This window comes from Acartia tonsa, chromosome 4 (assembly GCF_053477335.1).
Source record: "Acartia tonsa isolate MP-2025a chromosome 4, ASM5347733v1, whole genome shotgun sequence".
In the NCBI taxonomy this organism is placed as follows: Eukaryota; Metazoa; Arthropoda; class Copepoda; order Calanoida; family Acartiidae; genus Acartia; species Acartia tonsa.
In genome coordinates, this window is record NC_137263.1 from 36840907 (window position 1) to 36859993 (window position 19087).

General features: G+C 29.8%; 1 protein-coding gene across 1 annotated transcript in view; it reads left to right on the forward strand.

The window, feature by feature from the left end:
* Positions 1 to 370: 370 nt before the first annotated feature.
* The window catches only part of LOC145318314 (titin-like), a 50839-nt gene continuing 32122 nt past the window's right edge, over positions 371 to 19087 (forward strand). The window contains exons 1-2 of the mRNA XM_080159619.1: positions 371 to 416; positions 15277 to 15358. Of these exons, the coding sequence (XP_080015745.1) occupies positions 374 to 416; positions 15277 to 15358 (125 nt within the window). The 5' untranslated portion in view covers positions 371 to 373. The remainder of the gene's footprint in view (positions 417 to 15276; positions 15359 to 19087) is intronic.

Here is a 19087-nt window from a genome sequence, read left to right on the forward strand (position 1 = left end):
TACCAATAATATATTTCGCACCAAAGTTAACCCACTTTAGTTTTTACTTTTAAAGCATTTAGCTGGGATTTTCAACATAAAACAATAAACACAAACTGCATTCAACTCAATTGCCTCTTAAATTGCCATTTTTAGAAATAATTATAATTTATTATTCACGTTTTTTGTTTCATTGGGATTTTGCATAGATGACATTAAAAAAGTGTACATAGTAATTTTCTCATAATGAATTAGCACAAAGTTTAAAACTTTAACACATTATGTGCATGAATTGAATAAAAGTGCAAGATTAAAAAGTGTAACATGAAAAACAGTTGTAAAATTGTTTAATTAAAGTGGTTTTAATTTTTTTGAATTAATTTTCAGAGTAAAAATGAGATGGCTTATAGTCCAGCTAACCCTGCTACAATTACAAGGTAATTTACAAATTTACTAGAGCTCATTAAAAGAAGATACCCCGACATTCATGCACCTCTGGCTGTATGGAGCTCATATACCCTTACCAATTTAGTAGGTATGTTAGTCAAAATTGATATATTTTACTCAGAGGATCTTAATGAAAATAATATACATATAGTTTTACAGTAGTAATAATTCTTTAGATGTTATCAAATTAAAGGATTTTACAAAAAGGTTTTGAGTGATATTACATAAAATATCATTTCTCAGGATTTACTTAAAAATATAGCAGCAATGCATCACAGGATTTATCCAATGGAAAACCAAAACTTGTTGAGCCAGTTGTGAAAGTTAATTTTATTGTTCTGTCTGAAATTAAAGAGCTTGTGTAATTACATGTTATTTTTCTAGTTCTTACTGGTGCATTAAAACAAAGTAAAATTATTTTTATTTTCAATGATAGAAAAAGTGCCTTAAACAGAATATCCTAATAACTTTATAACATTTGTTTTCCAAATTATAGATGAAAACTTTCTACAACTGTTTGAAATCTAAACTCAACATTTTGAAGAAAGTTTAAGGAATTTTATCATTACAAAATACAAGGAAAAATAGTTTAAAATTAAATTGGTATCTTGTTTGTACAGAAAATACAGAAAATGTTGCATCACTGATTTATTTATATATGAACAAAGAAATAGGACTTCCTTAAATGCTTTTATCCTTGTTTAAGTTAAACTTGTAAAATACAACTCATAAGACCATTGGTAGCGCAAGCTTCAAATTCTGAATAGGAAAAGTTTTTACATTAACATTTTTAAAATGCTTTTTACACAAACAAATTTGCACCATTTGTGTTGTGTTGAATTAATACAAGAAGCACAGTACATGTTTTAGTGTAAACCAGTGCAACTTATGATTTTAAATTAGAATTTTTAATTTGAATATGAAGGGAAAGTCTAGGGCACATTAATGGTTTGTAATAGTTAATCCAAATTTAATTTATTCGTCTGGATCAGTGGCCAACTAAAACAAGACAAAATATATATAAACTCTGTTTTAACATATCATGTAATTGAAGTATAAATTACATATAAATTTGCATCATACTTTTCTTTATGTAAAATAATTTTAATTTTGATCTAGATTTCATTCCTGTTTTCAATTGAATTTTAAATTTAAAATAGCATTATATTAGTCATTGACATACAAAGAAAACTTTATTATTAGTTTGACATAACTATGTATCCATCTCTTTACTAATATCTATATGTTTGGTACTAGCAGCTAAATCCATAGAAGCATCATTGGAAACCATCCCTTGATCTACAAAAAGCTTCTCTGTAAAGGAGAACCATATTGGTTAATTGGTTAGCAAGGTCCTTCAGTACATACATACAGACAGAAAAACTTCCTACTACTTTTAAATAAGTTGCACCTTAAATAAAAAAATATTATATTACAACATCTTTTTAGTAGCGAAGCTACTCTATAATTTGAGATGTCCATCTGTAGTCTGATTGCTTTTGCAACTTTCAAAGATAAAAATCTTGTTTTAGGGTTTCATGATTTTAACTCTTTGCATATTATCTCATTTTCTTTTCTTTGTTATGATAACAGAAAATCTGCTCTATAACTTTTTCTGTTTATCTACTTCATAATAAATTTTGTGCTTTGCTACTTATGGATGTTGTCATCCTTGTTAAATTTATATTTACTTGTAAAATACAATATAAGTTTAAAAATATAGGGATACTGTAGGGGGTACACTCTATTTTACCCCCTCTCCCCAATTTGACGTCTTGTTATAACCTCTTTACTAATTCCTCTGTGATCAATTAGATAAGTTTCTTCTCTCTAATTCCTCTGTGACAAATGAAAAAAATATATATCTCCGCCTCTTTATTAATTTGTCCATGTTATTAAAGTTGTATCATCAATTTAAGAGCACCTTGACTTTAGCAATGCATTTGAGAGCTCTCTAACTGATGAAACATAAATCTTATAAGTAGTGAGATGCATTACTGGAAATGAGTAGTTGCTACTTTTTTATTGACAATATTTTATATTTTATTATGAAGTTATTTTTTTCTATTTATTGAAAATATTTATTACAAGGAAAATATGTTTGAAATATCAAAAATAAGAATGATAATATCCAAAGTTAATTAACAATTTACTAAAATAATTAATAGCAACAAACAACAAGATAAATGTACAAAGTTAGATGTTCTTATTTTTTATTTGTTCTTGGAAATGTTTCATCAGATATCTTTAGTAACAGCTGTGACAATCACATCATCCTACATTTTTTCTGATAAAATCACAAATAGACGGACAGACAAACTGACAGACAGACAGACAGACGAATAGAAAGACGAAGAGGCATTAAATTACAAAGAAATACACTAGTATGATTTATAGAGTGGTTTAACTTTTGGAAACTTTAAGAGAGCAAAAGAATATTTTATTTTATTTGAAACTTATTTTGGTTTGTTGGTAACTTGTTATAAAATTTAAAATGTTAACAATTTTCTTTTCTTCTAAATAGTTTGAAGACCAATTGATGAAATACTTTTTCTTTTACTTGTCACACAAAACTGGGATTTACGGATAAGACAATATATTATCGGATAGGGCAGATTTATAAATACTATATTGCTAAAAATACAAAAGATATAATTGGACATACTTGCAATTTGAGAAATATCTAAAGAGATGTTATACTTAGAGAATCGTGCCAATTTATCTTAGGAATCATTTATGTATGTATAGGAATAAATATAATCAAAGAAACAAATCTTATCATATATTACTAGACATTTAACTTGGTTAACTTGATATTTTGGTTAAAAGATTACTTATGCAAGGCTTGAAATTTATAGGACAATTCTAAAATGTAATATGTGCCTTATCTTACTGTCATATATTTCTGGACATCCTACTGAACAGAATAAACATTACAAAATTTAGAAAAGTTTTGGTTGTAAGATTAATAAATCAAATATTAATGAGAACAAAACATTGAATTTTTAGCCTATAGCCCTATGCCTTTATCCTTGTAATGAAAAAGATAAGTAATAGATGTATAACTATAGATGGTCAATTGGACATAATATTTCGTCCAACTTAAAAGGGATTTCTAGCAGACGAAAATATTTGCCCAAGCAATTCTTTATCCTTGGAAATTCGACTGTTTAATCTAATAGCTGCTTCATTATAAGAATAAAAAAGTACATTTTCTTACCAATAATGTAGTCGGATTGTTGCAAAACCGTTTACTATTGGTTTAAGTAACGAATTGTTCATCTAGACTTTTTATATCTATTATATAAATAGCATTGTGAAGATAGAAAGATAGGAAGATTAAATAGTTTAGCTTTTAGTTGTAAAACTATTCAAATAAAAACAACTTTTTAAACTTTCAACATTGGGTAAAAGAGTTATAGTTTTTAGTAGCAAAGCTTCTTTAAAGTAAGGTTAATTACGTCTGTGAGTTAATTTGGACATTCTAACAGTATACTAGCAGTTTTTTTTTCTGGAATCCAAAGGGATAAGACAATGGGCAATATATTGTTGTAAACTCCCTTTTCTGATAAATAATTTTACCCTTTACATATATTATGAATTTAGGGTCCAATGTCCGACCCCGACCTGGGCTTTTCTAACAATTTTAAAAGCAAAAATTATGTTTTTTTTTGACAAAAAAAAGTAATCATCTATAATACAAAGTAGCTTAAAGTAAAGTCTGTCCGTCCGTCTGTCCTTTAAGATCTCGGTAACCACTGAACCGATAGGATTCTATTCTACAGGGAATATATCTACTGGTTCTGTGGTGGTTTTAGGCTTTTTTCAGGGGGAGGGGGAGGTGAGACACTCCCAACCTCAAAAAAAACAAAAAATCCCCACCCCATTTTTTTTTCTATTTACGTCCGACGCAAGAACCCTGCAGCTTGAATTACCACATACAAATTCTATTTAGGAGGGTTAAACTCCCCTATCCTCATAGGGCGAAGCCCCTAGAGGCTTGGGGCGAAGCCGCTAGTCTATAATACAAAGTAGAACGATGTCTGTCTGTCTGTTTGTCTGTTTATTTGTCTGTCTATTTGTAGCGAAGGATCTCGCTAACCGATCGGGTTCTCCTTTACAGGGTAGCTTCTCATAGGTCCCGGGAAGGTTTATAACTATTTTTTTGGGGAGTGGGACACCCCCAACCCCCCCAAAAAATGGAAAATACCCCCCCCCAAAAAAAAAAAAATTCCCCCCACAAAATTTGTTTAAAAATTTTTCTTTTAAATCTAAAATACCAAAATACGGGTAGACCAAACCTTTTGGGGCAAAGCCCCTAGAGGCTAGGGGCGAAGCCGCTAGTATATTATAAAGTAATAGGATATCTGTATTTCTTAAGATTTCAGAAGTATTAACAATATATAAATATATATCCTAATATATAAAGTAGTATGTTTTTTTTGTATATAGCTTAAGATTTAGGTAGATACTGAGCTGATTTTGATACCCATTTTATGTAAGCTTTACATCGGCTCTAAGATGGTTAAAGGCCGCCATTTTAGATTCAGCCTGGGGATGGTTTTAGGCTATTGTTTTGCCCACTCTTACCCCATTGTATAAAGAGTCCCTAAATGCTAAGGGCGCATCCACTAGTATATACACAAATACGATAAAAAGCTTTAAACATTAAATAGATAAATGTATTTTTAGTAAAAGAATTTTACCTCTGCATTAAGGGAAGGCGAAGTTCAAAAAAGCGAAGCTAAAAAACACTTTATAAAGTTACCTTGCTGTTTATTGGACGTGTAAATCATTTTGTGTTTTTATAATGTAGTTGCTACGCTTGATAAAGACGACAAAATTGCCCAAGAATTATATTTATATCTAAAAAAGCTATCCGTTAACTTAAACTAAATGAACTGTAGAAAAACTTTGCTTTATGAATGAAAGAAAAAGAAAAAAGAGAACAACAAAGGGTATTGAAGTATAACAACCCCATAACAAAAGATTCCTATACAGATATCTATATTCTATTTATAATTCAGGAGGGAAGGGATAGAATAACAAAAGATATTGAAGTATAACAACCCCATAACAAAAGATTCCTATACAGATATCTATATTCTATTTATAATTCAGGAGGGAAGGGATAGAATAACAAAAGATATTGAAATGTAACAACCCCATAACAAAAGATTCCTATACAGATATCTATATTCTATTTATAATTCAGGAGGGAAGGGATAGAATAACAAAAGATATTGAAATGTAACAACCCCATAACAAAAGATTCCTATACAGATATCTATATTCTATTTATAATTCAGGAGGGAAGGGATAGAATAACAAAAGATATTGAAATGTAACAACCCCATAACAAAAGATTCCTATACAGATATCTATATTCTATTTATAATTCAGGAGGGAAGGGATAGAATAACAAAAGATATTGAAATGTAACAACCCCATAACAAAAGATTCCTATACAGATATCTATATTCTATTTATAATTCAGGAGGGAAGTGATAGAATAACAAAAGATATTGAAATGTAACAACCCCATAACAAAAGATTCCTATACAGATATCTATATTCTATTTATAATTCAGGAGGGAAGGGATAGAATAACAAAAGATATTGAAATGTAACAACCCCATAACAAAAGATTCCTATACAGATATCTATATTCTATTTATAATTCAGGAGGGAAGGGATAGAATAACAAAAGATATTGAAATGTAACAACCCCATAACAAAAGATTCCTATACAGATATCTATATTCTATTTATAATTCAGGAGGGAAGTGATAGAATAACAAAAGATATTGAAATGTAACAACCCCATAACAAAAGATTCCTATACAGATATCTATATTCTATTTATAATTCAGGAGGGAAGGGATAGAATAACAAAAGATATTGAAATGTAACAACCCCATAACAAAAGATTCCTATACAGATATCTATATTCTATTTATAATTCAGGAGGGAAGGGATAGAATAACAAAAGATATTGAAATGTAACAACCCCATAACAAAAGATTCCTATACAGATATCTATATTCTATTTATAATTCAGGAGGGAAGTGATAGAATAACAAAAGATATTGAAATGTAACAACCCCATAACAAAAGATTCCTATACAGATATCTATATTCTATTTATAATTCAGGAGGGAAGGGATAGAATAACAAAAGATATTGAAATGTAACAACCCCATAACAAAAGATTCCTATACAGATATCTATATTCTATTTATAATTCAGGAGGGAAGGGATAGAATAACAAAAGATATTGAAATGTAACAACCCCATAACAAAAGATTCCTATACAGATATCTATATTCTATTTATAATTCAGGAGGGAAGGGATAGAATAACAAAAGATATTGAAATGTAACAACCCCATAACAAAAGATTCCTATACAGATATCTATATTCTATTTATAATTCAGGAGGGAAGGGATAGAATAACAAAAGATATTGAAATGTAACAACCCCATAACAAAAGATTCCTATACAGATATCTATATTCTATTTATAATTCAGGAGGGAAGGGATAGAATAACAAAAGATATTGAAATGTAACAACCCCATAACAAAAGATTCCTATACAGATATCTATATTCTATTTATAATTCAGGAGGGAAGGGATAGAATAACAAAAGATATTGAAATGTAACAACCCCATAACAAAAGATTCCTATACAGATATCTATATTCTATTTATAATTCTGGAGGGAAGGGATAGAATAACAAAAGATATTGAAATGTAACAACCCCATAACAAAAGATTCCTATACAGATATCTATATTCTATTTATAATTCAGGAGGGAAGGGATAGAATAACAAAAGATATTGAAATGTAACAACCCCATAACAAAAGATTCCTATACAGATATCTATATTCTATTTATAATTCAGGAGGGAAGGGATAGAATAACAAAAGATATTGAAATGTAACAACCCCATAACAAAAGATTCCTATACAGATATCTATATTCTATTTATAATTCAGGAGGGAAGTGATAGAATAACAAAAGATATTGAAATGTAACAACCCCATAACAAAAGATTCCTATACAGATATCTATATTCTATTTATAATTCAGGAGGGAAGGGATAGAATAACAAAAGATATTGAAATGTAACAACCCCATAACAAAAGATTCCTATACAGATATCTATATTCTATTTATAATTCAGGAGGGAAGGGATAGAATAACAAAAGATATTGAAATGTAACAACCCCATAACAAAAGATTCCTATACAGATATCTATATTCTATTTATAATTCAGGAGGGAAGTGATAGAATAACAAAAGATATTGAAATGTAACAACCCCATAACAAAAGATTCCTATACAGATATCTATATTCTATTTAAAATTCAGGAGGGAAGGGATAGAATAACAAAAGATATTGAAATGTAACAACCCCATAACAAAAGATTCCTATACAGATATCTATATTCTATTTATAATTCAGGAGGGAAGGGATAGAATAACAAAAGATATTGAAATGTAACAACCCCATAACAAAAGATTCCTATACAGATATCTATATTCTATTTATAATTCAGGAGGGAAGTGATAGAATAACAAAAGATATTGAAATGTAACAACCCCATAACAAAAGATTCCTATACAGATATCTATATTCTATTTATAATTCAGGAGGGAAGGGATAGAATAACAAAAGATATTGAAATGTAACAACCCCATAACAAAAGATTCCTATACAGATATCTATATTCTATTTATAATTCAGGAGGGAAGGGATAGAATAACAAAAGATATTGAAATGTAACAACCCCATAACAAAAGATTCCTATACAGATATCTATATTCTATTTATAATTCAGGAGGGAAGGGATAGAATAACAAAAGATATTGAAATGTAACAACCCCATAACAAAAGATTCCTATACAGATATCTATATTCTATTTATAATTCAGGAGGGAAGTGATAGAATAACAAAAGATATTGAAATGTAACAACCCCATAACAAAAGATTCCTATACAGATATCTATATTCTATTTATAATTCAGGAGGGAAGGGATAGAATAACAAAAGATATTGAAATGTAACAACCCCATAACAAAAGATTCCTATACAGATATCTATATTCTATTTATAATTCAGGAGGGAAGGGATAGAATAACAAAAGATATTGAAATGTAACAACCCCATAACAAAAGATTCCTATACAGATATCTATATTCTATTTATAATTCAGGAGGGAAGGGATAGAATAACAAAAGATATTGAAATGTAACAACCCCATAACAAAAGATTCCTATACAGATATCTATATTCTATTTATAATTCAGGAGGGAAGGGATAGAATAACAAAAGATATTGAAATGTAACAACCCCATAACAAAAGATTCCTATACAGATATCTATATTCTATTTATAATTCTGGAGGGAAGGGATAGAATAACAAAAGATATTGAAATGTAACAACCCCATAACAAAAGATTCCTATACAGATATCTATATTCTATTTATAATTCAGGAGGGAAGTGATAGAATAACAAAAGATATTGAAATGTAACAACCCCATAACAAAAGATTCCTATACAGATATCTATATTCTATTTATAATTCAGGAGGGAAGGGATAGAATAACAAAAGATATTGAAATGTAACAACCCCATAACAAAAGATTCCTATACAGATATCTATATTCTATTTATAATTCTGGAGGAAAGTGATAGAACAACAAAAGTTGAAATAGAACTAATTGCTATATAAACAAGATATTTATCAAAACATTTATTTGCGCTGTTGTAATAATGTTGTATCCAGTGGCGTTCGGTAAGGGGTGTTAACACCTTTCTTAGAAGTGAAATTGGAAAGGCCTGATTTCCTCCAATTGTCCCCCCCCTTTTGCATTGCTCTGCACGCCACTGATTGATTGTATCCATATTTATTCAATATAGATTTTACTGACGTTATATAAAATAATGCAATTTTTTTATTGTATTATATTTTTATTGACCTTACTAGTGGGGAACATACGTAGATGTCAATGTATTTGAGCGAATGATCTAATATTTTTTTTACAGTTCTATACATTACTATTTTATTAACCTTACTAGTGGGGTAATTGAGTAAATGGTAATGTACTTGAGCGGATGATCTGATATTAAAATGTTTTTAGGACCTTATAAGTGGGGTACTTGAGTTGAAGTCAATGCAATTTAACGGTTAATACTTTTACTATTTCAATTTACCAAGCAAAGTTACTCTATACTTAAGCACACAACACAGATAAAGGCAGACATAAATTTCCAGGTTTATATTAAAATTTTATAACAGTTTAGTGTTCTTTCTTTTTTCTTTGAAATTTCCTCAGCGTTTTATGCTTCAGGATAAATAAGATGGAAAATATAATAATAGTATAAAAGAAGTTGCTTTGGCAAATAAAAATCCACCGAAATTCCATTCTTTCTAAACCTTTCTTTAGGATAATAGTATAATACAACTGTATTACAATATAACGTCCATTCTATTACTTTATCCTTTTCTTCAGGGATCTTAAGGGATAAGACAATTTAGAATAAATTGAATGAAATCCCCAATGATGATAAACGAAATTTGAACAGTGAAAGTTCCAAAGTTTTAGAGTGAACCAATGAGAAAACGTGTATAATTTAGAGTACCAACATTATTTTCTGTCAAATATACCCTCCCTCCCTCCCTCACTTAATTCCTACACATTCATTGTATAACCTTTTTACATGTTAAACTAAGAAACATTGTATTGACTTTCATTATTAATGTCGACTTTTTGGTAACTGACATATTATCAATATTTTAAAAGATATTTACTTAGACATTTAGTTCATAATTTATAAATTTACAGGAGGTATGAAAAAAAGAGTTTAAATGGGATGTTACAATGAGTTAATAAGAACACCATAGTTTAGCAGATAATATTATGCAAGGCAATTAGATGCAAGAAATATCATATGGTAATCATTATGTTAATAAGAACATCATAGTTTAGCAGGGGTTAATAAGATAAGATTATACAAGGCAATTAGATGCAAAAAGATCTATGATAAACAAACAAATAAAAACAAATTGGTTTATTTCTTTCTTTCTTAGTTGGGAGCATGAAACTAAAAGTATTTATATTATTTTCATCACTTTACATAATGTATGACTTAAGACTTAAATGTATTAGTGTCTTCATCCCTAACACTAGCATCTAGGGTCTTCCCCCTCCCCCAAGGGGTTGGACTTTACCCCCACAATTAATATTTTTGTTACAAAAAAAAAACATACTAAACAACATTTTTATTGCAATCAGCATATAATTTTTTGGGGGGAGGGTGCAATTAGCCTTAAAAAACCTTGGAATAAGCATTTAGGAAACTAATTGAACAGCAAAGTCCAATTGGTCCAGCAGTTTCTGAGTCTTGAGTATCATCCAGACAAACATGCAGTTGCAGACCTTGTATTATGGATAAATATAATTCAGTAGATAAAATTTTTATCTAATTTTGTGTTTTAGTATTTTTTTGTTCCAATGTTTATATATTATCGGCTTTAAAAAAGTTTTTCTAAAAGAATCACAATCCCTTACTCCATGATTTTAATGCTAAAGTGTTGAATATTTGTATAAAATTATATTTTATATTCGCTTAAAAGATCAACTGTCTATATAATATGCATATGCGAATAAAGTACTTTAATATTAGCATGGCACGAAATCTTTACATGCACTTGGAGGAGTGGTTTGTAAGATTCTTTTTCTAAAATTATGTTACTGATTCTATTATAAATATATGAAATATAGGCTGACAAGGATTTTTTGTCATTTTTTTGTTCTATTCAAAAGAATGTAAAATGAAAAAAGTAAATTTTTTATGTAACCACTAACAAATGAGATTATAAAAAAAATTGGAGATCTAAAAAATACCGAAAAAATAAAAGGGGTTGACATCTAAAACATAAACTAATATCTTTAATTCTAATGGCCCCTTTGATCTTTGTTGGGAGGAGGGAATGAATAAGTGAGTCATTCAGAGAGGAAAGTGGAAACTTATAGAGATGCCCAACATTTCAACACAAAGAGTTATGAAATTGCGTTTGCAAAAATGAATTTTCTTGTCAGGCTACTGCATATCTTTTACTCTGACCTGAATAAATTTAAATATTGGATATAACTGCAGATAAAAGTGTCGCATTTGTGTGGACACAAATTTAAGGTGCAAAGCTACTCTAGACATAGTTTTGTGTACTAAAAAGTCGTTGTTCTCATATCAACATAAGGTTAACGGTCGGTATTAACCTTTCATGATTGTCCAGTGATATTAAGGGATAAGACAATAGACGATAAATCTATAAACATCCCAACACTCCAAATTCAATAAAAGTAACAAAAGGTTTGGGGCTAACGAGAAGATAACGTGGTTTTTATTTAGTTGATATTTACAATCCAAAGTCCCCTACCTTCTTAGGTGTATCAAATTAAGGGAAGCGCTCCATAATTTGACACATTACAAACTTTCCCGATTTTGTATTATTTTTGAGGAACATGATTCCAGTTACGTTATATTTTTCTTTCCCGAAAAAGGGAAGGGGGGAAGAAAATCTCTTCAAAAGAGATGGGGAAAACCCCCTTTTCTCCCATCTCTTTTTTCTTCCCCCTTCCCTTTTTTTTCTTTCCCCCTTCCCTTTTTCGGGAAAGAAATATATGACGTAACTGGAATCATGTTCCTCAAAAGTAATACAAATTCGGGACAGTTTTTATTGTGTCGGTTTGGGGCTAACGAGAAGACAACGTGGTTTTTATTTAGTTGATATTTACAATCCAAAGTCCCCTACCTTCTTAATTAGACCGTGTATCAAATTAAGGGAAGCGCTGCATAATTTGACACATTACAAACTTTCCCGATTTTGTATTATTTTTGAGGAACATGATTCCAGTTACGTCATATTTTTCTTTCCCGAAAAAGAGAAGGGGGGAAGAAAATCTCTTCAAAAGAGATGGGGAAAACCCCCTTTTCTCCCATCTCTTTTTTCTTCCCCCCTTCCCTTTTTTTTCTTTCCCCCTTCCCTTTTTCGGGAAAGAAAAATATGACGTAACTGGAGTCGTGTTCCTCAAAAGTAATACAAAATCGGGAAAGTTTGTAATGTGTCCATAATTTTGAAAATGTTGCAAAAACTGATAGTAATCTAATACTACTTAAACAAGAAATAAAATAAAGGTGAAATTTAACTATTTTAAAATTCATAAATCTAGCAAACAAAATATATTTTTAATTTCAAGAAGAAAGGGGGAAAAGAGATGTAACAAGAACAATCATATCCATTATTATGGCTGAAATACAAACAAACAATATGTTTTAAAAAGAACAATAAAGTTTTATACAAAAAGATGAGAGAATATTTTTTTTAATAAGGTAATTCAACAAATTACTGAATATAAAAATTTATTTTATGTTGTACGTTGTACGTAGGGCTTAATCTAATATATAGAAGCCTCACTGTTAAAACTGACTGAAACAATGGATGTAGAAATAGGTGGATATTATGCCAGGAGATAAATTGTCGTCAATTTAGCTTTCTAACATGACCATAATTTGTCAATCAGTTCGTTTATCCAGTAGGAAGGGAATGGATGGTGTAAAGGGTGTGCTTTGAAAATTCGTTATTTTAGCCAGCTACAAGTTTGTTTTTAGTACATGATAGTCTGAAATAAGTGAGAAGAAAGAAAGAGAATAAAAGACTTTCATAATAGTAAAATTTGATGGAGGAGGGGAGGGGAGGTGGTAAGTGTTTTATTTTTACATAAATTTAGTTTTAAAGTTTAAAAATGTATAATTTTCTTGTTTTGCAAAGTTTTACTTAATGGCATAAAGTGCCTTGGTGCCCGCAAATTTACAGCCAATAAATCCTTACATAGTTGGAATTTGTCAGTGTCATTTTATGGCTTGAAATTCATTAAAGTGGGCAAGTTTATAGGTTTGATGGGGATTTGGCAATAGAAGCATTGAATATTTAACACATATACTCAAAAGTTTAATTGCCTTAAAATGCAAAATGCACAAATAACATGATTATAAACAGTTGGTTTTTTATGACAGTGCTGATTCTTATTGATATTTTTATTGATAGTGATCGCTAATTGATTTATAGCAGACATTTGTACAACTGACAAGTGTTGAAATCTTGGCAGTGTTGTATTAGAATATGAGTTATTAGATAAGTAATGCAAATATTAATTTTTTTTAGATTAATGCAGTATATTCTATTGATAGCATAGCTTTGCTTTTATATGTCCTTAGTCTATTAGGCAAATTAGTATCAGGACAAAGTGTCTCGAAAACAACTATGTGATGTCATAAAAATGAGGAAGATGAGAGGAGAAGGGGGTAAGAAAAAACCTAAATAGAGATGGATAATTCCTGACATCACATGGCTGAGTTTTGAGACACTTTTTCCCGCTTCTGAAAATAAGTAAATGTCTGTCAGTTGTTGTTGGCAGATACCAGGCTTCGGCAAGTGTTTTGCAAATAATTATTTCCAGAACATAAAAAGTACTTACAATCTACTTGCAAGATGTATATACCCAATAAAATCAGGGACAAAAGGACACCATTATTATAAAATATTAATGTTTTTAATTGATTTTGAAAAAGAGCAATGCGCTTCTGTTTATTGGACAAATCTTATACTGTGACCTTTTGTAATTGGAGAAAAATTTTCTAAATTAAACCAATTAAACATTGTAGAAAAGAATATTACAGCATACTTTTACAAAATAATAAAGTTTGTAGTATAGCACTCTATAGGATAAAATTTCCACATTGACTATTAAGATTAAAATCAATAGTATACTGAAATAAATCATAAAAATGTTCTTTATTATAACTAACTTAAAACTGCTTTAATAAGTGCAGCAACTTTAAAACAACTTAACAAGTGTCTGTCTGGATGGCCATTAGTCCATATTCAAAATGTAAGAAATATAATTCCTCCTTTTTTGAAGGTCAATTTCTGTTTCACCCTAACCCTGAATTAAAGTAAAAGATGCACTTCTACAACTAGAAATATACCAAATTTTAGGTTGTATATGTAATAGCTTGGTTCCACTTCAACAAGCAGGTTTCCTTACACTGATATAACAAATTATATAAAAAGAAAAATCCTAATTTCCTGTCAATAAAAGATATAACATTACAAAATGAAAAAGAATTTTAAAAAAGGCCCTCCTCTGACCTTAGTCAGCAAGTGGAATGCCAAATTTTTTACGGTGCCTTATCAGTTTCATGAAAAGAAAACGAAGTTTTGGGTTTTGTCGCATTTTTCCAGTAACTTTTCTCCTAATTCTAACCCCTGCGGCGGGCTCTAACCCGGCGGGGCAATCATTAACACCTAACCTAAAATAACCTTTCAAAAGCTACTGTGAAAATGCGATGAAACTTCCAACTTCCAACTTAATTTCCATGAACCCAGTTTCTCAGTTTGAGTGAAAGTTTTGATTTAAAGAAACATATTGACTCCATAACCTTTTTCTAGTAGCCTTAGCTCTAAAAAGGAAAAAAGCTTTAGGTGTATAGATAAGCTAATAAAAAAGTATTTCAACATCTTTAGTTTTGACATATTGCATTCAGCAGACGTGTTAAATGTTGCATATTTTCTAAAGCTGCACTTTGCATTATTTTCATTACTTACAGACAAACAGATTGACTAACAACCCGTAAAGTGTTAGATTTATTGCAGTTACATTTGTAAGACTATACTTTTGACAGGTACTTTAACATTTCTGACAGAAAAACTTCTAGATGTATTTCTGTCGGTTGTACAAGTGGCAGCGTCCAAGTAAAATATATATTTATTTTAGGTGAATTTGGGAGTGTGTTTTACCCTCCCTACGAGAAGAATTTCTGGTTGGAGTTTGGCGGGACCTCTACAACAACTAGCAAGTGAGTAATTATGTTGTATTCACTGCATCTACTCTTTGTTACCTTAAAAGCGTTAAGGGGTGAGATTGAATTTTGATTGGGTGGTTCAAAGTAACAATTAGCAATTTTTTACCAATGATTTTAATCTATAAGTGTTAATTTTGTTTATCCTAATTGGGAGGGAGGTACATTAATTTATGTCCGTTGTCCAATCCATTATGTGTCTAAAATAAGAGTCTAAAATGAATTTAGACTTGGACCAATAACAATAATTAACAGACAGATATTGCAAATTGTTGGCAGAATAAAAAAAAATTTCATGTATTTTTTTGCAGGTCACTACTAACTTTTTAAGCTTTTATATCCAACCCCCCCCCCCCCCCCCACCTCACTCTTCGCAAGGATAACTTTGACCATATTCAATTTTGAAGGGAGTATTATTCTAAAGAAGAAAAGGTGAAATATATATTGTACAATAAAACGGATTTTCCAATAGTTTTACATTTCAGCTTAAAACAAATCAAGTGCAGGTTTTAGGCTATTATTTAATGTATTATTATTATATTGCCATTTTCTCATGAAAACAGTTAAAACATTTGAATCTTATTCTGTGTCCCAATTGTTGGTTGACAAGTACAATTCTGTACAGAAATAGCACAACAACAATAAGCTGATAATATTTGTACATATAATTAAATTACATACACAATAATAACGATCAAAATTATTCCTTCTGTAGATTTAGAGTTATTGATAAGTATTGTAACTGCTAGTTTGAATCAAGCAATCAACCATTAGTAAAACTTATAAAAGTACTCAACGGTTTAAGCTAGCGAATGAGAGAGCATAATCGTAAAACTGTAGGTACCACAAGAATTTACAGTCCAATGTCCTCTCCCTCCCTGAGAACATTAAAATATAATACAGGAATAATTTGAAAATGATTGTATTGCATATGAGTTTTATGTGAATACATGACAAAGCTTTTAGAATAACTAACTGCCATTAATTATAGTATAGCTCTACATAAATGTCTGTTTTTCGTCTTCAGAAGAACATATGGACAGATAGAATAGCTGTACCACGAAAAATGTTTTGTATCTTTGTTGATGTTATTTTGCATAGTTTTATCGGTTATTTAGAATATTGGAGTCTATGCTTTCAACTCTTTCAATAACCTAGTCAATTCTAGATAGACTGGTTCGAAATTATTATTTAGAATATTAAAATATATGCTTTCAACTTTTTCAATAACCTAGTCAATTCTAGATAGACTGGTTCAAAATTATTATTTAGAATATTAAAATATATACTTTCAATTCTTTCAATAACCTAGTCAATTTTAGATAGACTGGTTCATAATTATTATTTAGAATATTAAAGTCTTGCTTACAACTCTTTCTAGAGAACCTTGTCAATTCTAGATAGACTGGTTCAAAATAATTATTTAAAATATTAAAGTATATGCTTTCAATAACCTAGTCAATTCTATATAGCCTGGTTCAAAATAACTATTTAAATTTTAAAATATTGAAATCTATGCTTTCAACTCTTTCAATAAACTAGTCAATTCTATATAGACTGGTTCAAAATTATTATTATTTAGTATTGTAAAGTCTATGCTTTCAACTCTTTCAATAGCCTGGTCTTTTATGAATAAGTAGAGCAATAAGTTCACAAATTATTGCTCTTCAATAATATTTATAGAGGAAATTAATTTTACATATTTTTTATTACATTACAATTTTTTTAAGCTCTCTTCAGATGACAATGAAAAACTAAAGTTTAAAATAAGATTAAATCATTATTATTACAAATATTTTGGAAGATTTTGATATAAGTATTTTTTAAAATATGTACATAACACTACCAGAATTTCTGCCAAGATGTTTCATTTTGAAATATTTCTTCTTGAACTTGTAAGCTTAAAGAAAATATTTGAGTCAGGCTAATGGTGGTTAAAGAATATTGGTGTTAGTTTACATAATATTTCTTTTTTAACTTCAAGAATTATTATTAGGGTTGTATAAATAAGTATGAATACTTCAAAATTAATTCTTTCCTTCTTATAAAATCAATATGGAAAAAGATTGTTATTCATATTTGACTTTTTAAAATAAAACACAATCAAAAAGTCAAAGTGATAACCAAACCCTTTAAAACCTTTTTAAAATATGTATGTAAAGCATTTTAACTTACCTTTACTTAGGGACTACTTTACTTTTCAAGGATGATAGCTGATACCCTCCTTCCTTGATTATATTAAAATATATACCAACTAGCGGCTAGGCCCCTAGATTTTTTTTTTAATATCTAATTTGAGAAATAATTTGTCTATGTTATCAGCTGTTAAATTCATGTCTCTACGCAGCGCGACTACGCTAGCGACACTATGCGGCGGAAATATTTCAAATTTTTTCGATTTTATTGTGATTTCTCTTGGGAAGGTGGTGGTACCCTCCCCCAAAATAGTTATAAACCTTCCCGGGACCTAAGAGAAGCTACCTTGTTAAGGAGAACCCGATCGGTTCAGCGGTTAGCGAGATCCTTCGGTACAGACTCACAAACATCCTGTTACTTTAGTATAAGGATAATAAATACGCCCCTAGAGACATCTCAAACAGCACTTAAAGGTGAAGGGCGAACCCGACCACTTTTAATTTTATTCTCAAAAAGAAAAAAGTTTTTTCTTGCGTTGATTTCTCTTTGAATGGTGGTGTTAACCCGTCCTCCAAAAACTTAAAAACTTTCCCAGGGCCTATGAGAAGCTACACTGTAAAGGAAAACCATGTCGGTTCAGCGGTTAGCAAGACCTTTCAGTACAGACAGACAGAAACAGATTTTGTCATTACATAGCATTTTGTTTTAACTTAGAATCTAATTAAAAGTAAAATATGTGTCCGTGCATTTTTAGGAAAAGGATCGCTAATGCTAGTTTCTATATTCTAAATAGACTTTGGCTCTAGAAAAAAATTACATTCATGAGGTCACAAAGTACAAAGTACAAAGTAGGTCAGACAAAAATGTGATATTAGAATACAGAAATATGTCTCTGCTGACTGGGTTAAATATTTTTTTCTCAGTAGTAATTTGAGAAATATATAAATCGTTAATCTTTATCGACTGAATTTATTTTGTAAAATAAATAAAACTAGCAAAAATTTTAATTTCAAATGAATTAGATGTCTTCGCTTAAAAATGTGATGCTAAATAAACAAGGATAACAACATCCGTAAAAGCGAAGCACTGGGTAGGACAAACGGACATTAACATTTATATTGTGTCAGAACTGAATTACCAGTATAAAAATGTATAAGAGTCAAAGCAAAATTGTAAGTCAATTTGTTGAAAACTGCTTGATACAAGATAATGTTTATGGACATACTTACATTTTTAAGACTTGATTATAGAGTTGCTTCGCTTTTAATTTTATACTTTGTTGTCCCAGGAATTAATATACCAAAAATCAGATCAATCGGAGGATTAGATCACATAAAAGATTGTTGTTAAAAAATTTAAAAAATCAACATGTTTAAAATGGACGTACGGACATTTTGGTAATGATTATAGAGTTGCTACGCTTTCTAAATTGTACCTAACTACTAAAGGAATCACCATGCAAAGTTTGAAATCGATAGGACAATTCTAACATGCCTAAATTAACAAAAAAAGCTATCCGTTACGGACGGACGGACGGACAGACCGACCTTGATTGTAGAAAAGCTTCGCTTTTAAAAATAATATCGGGGA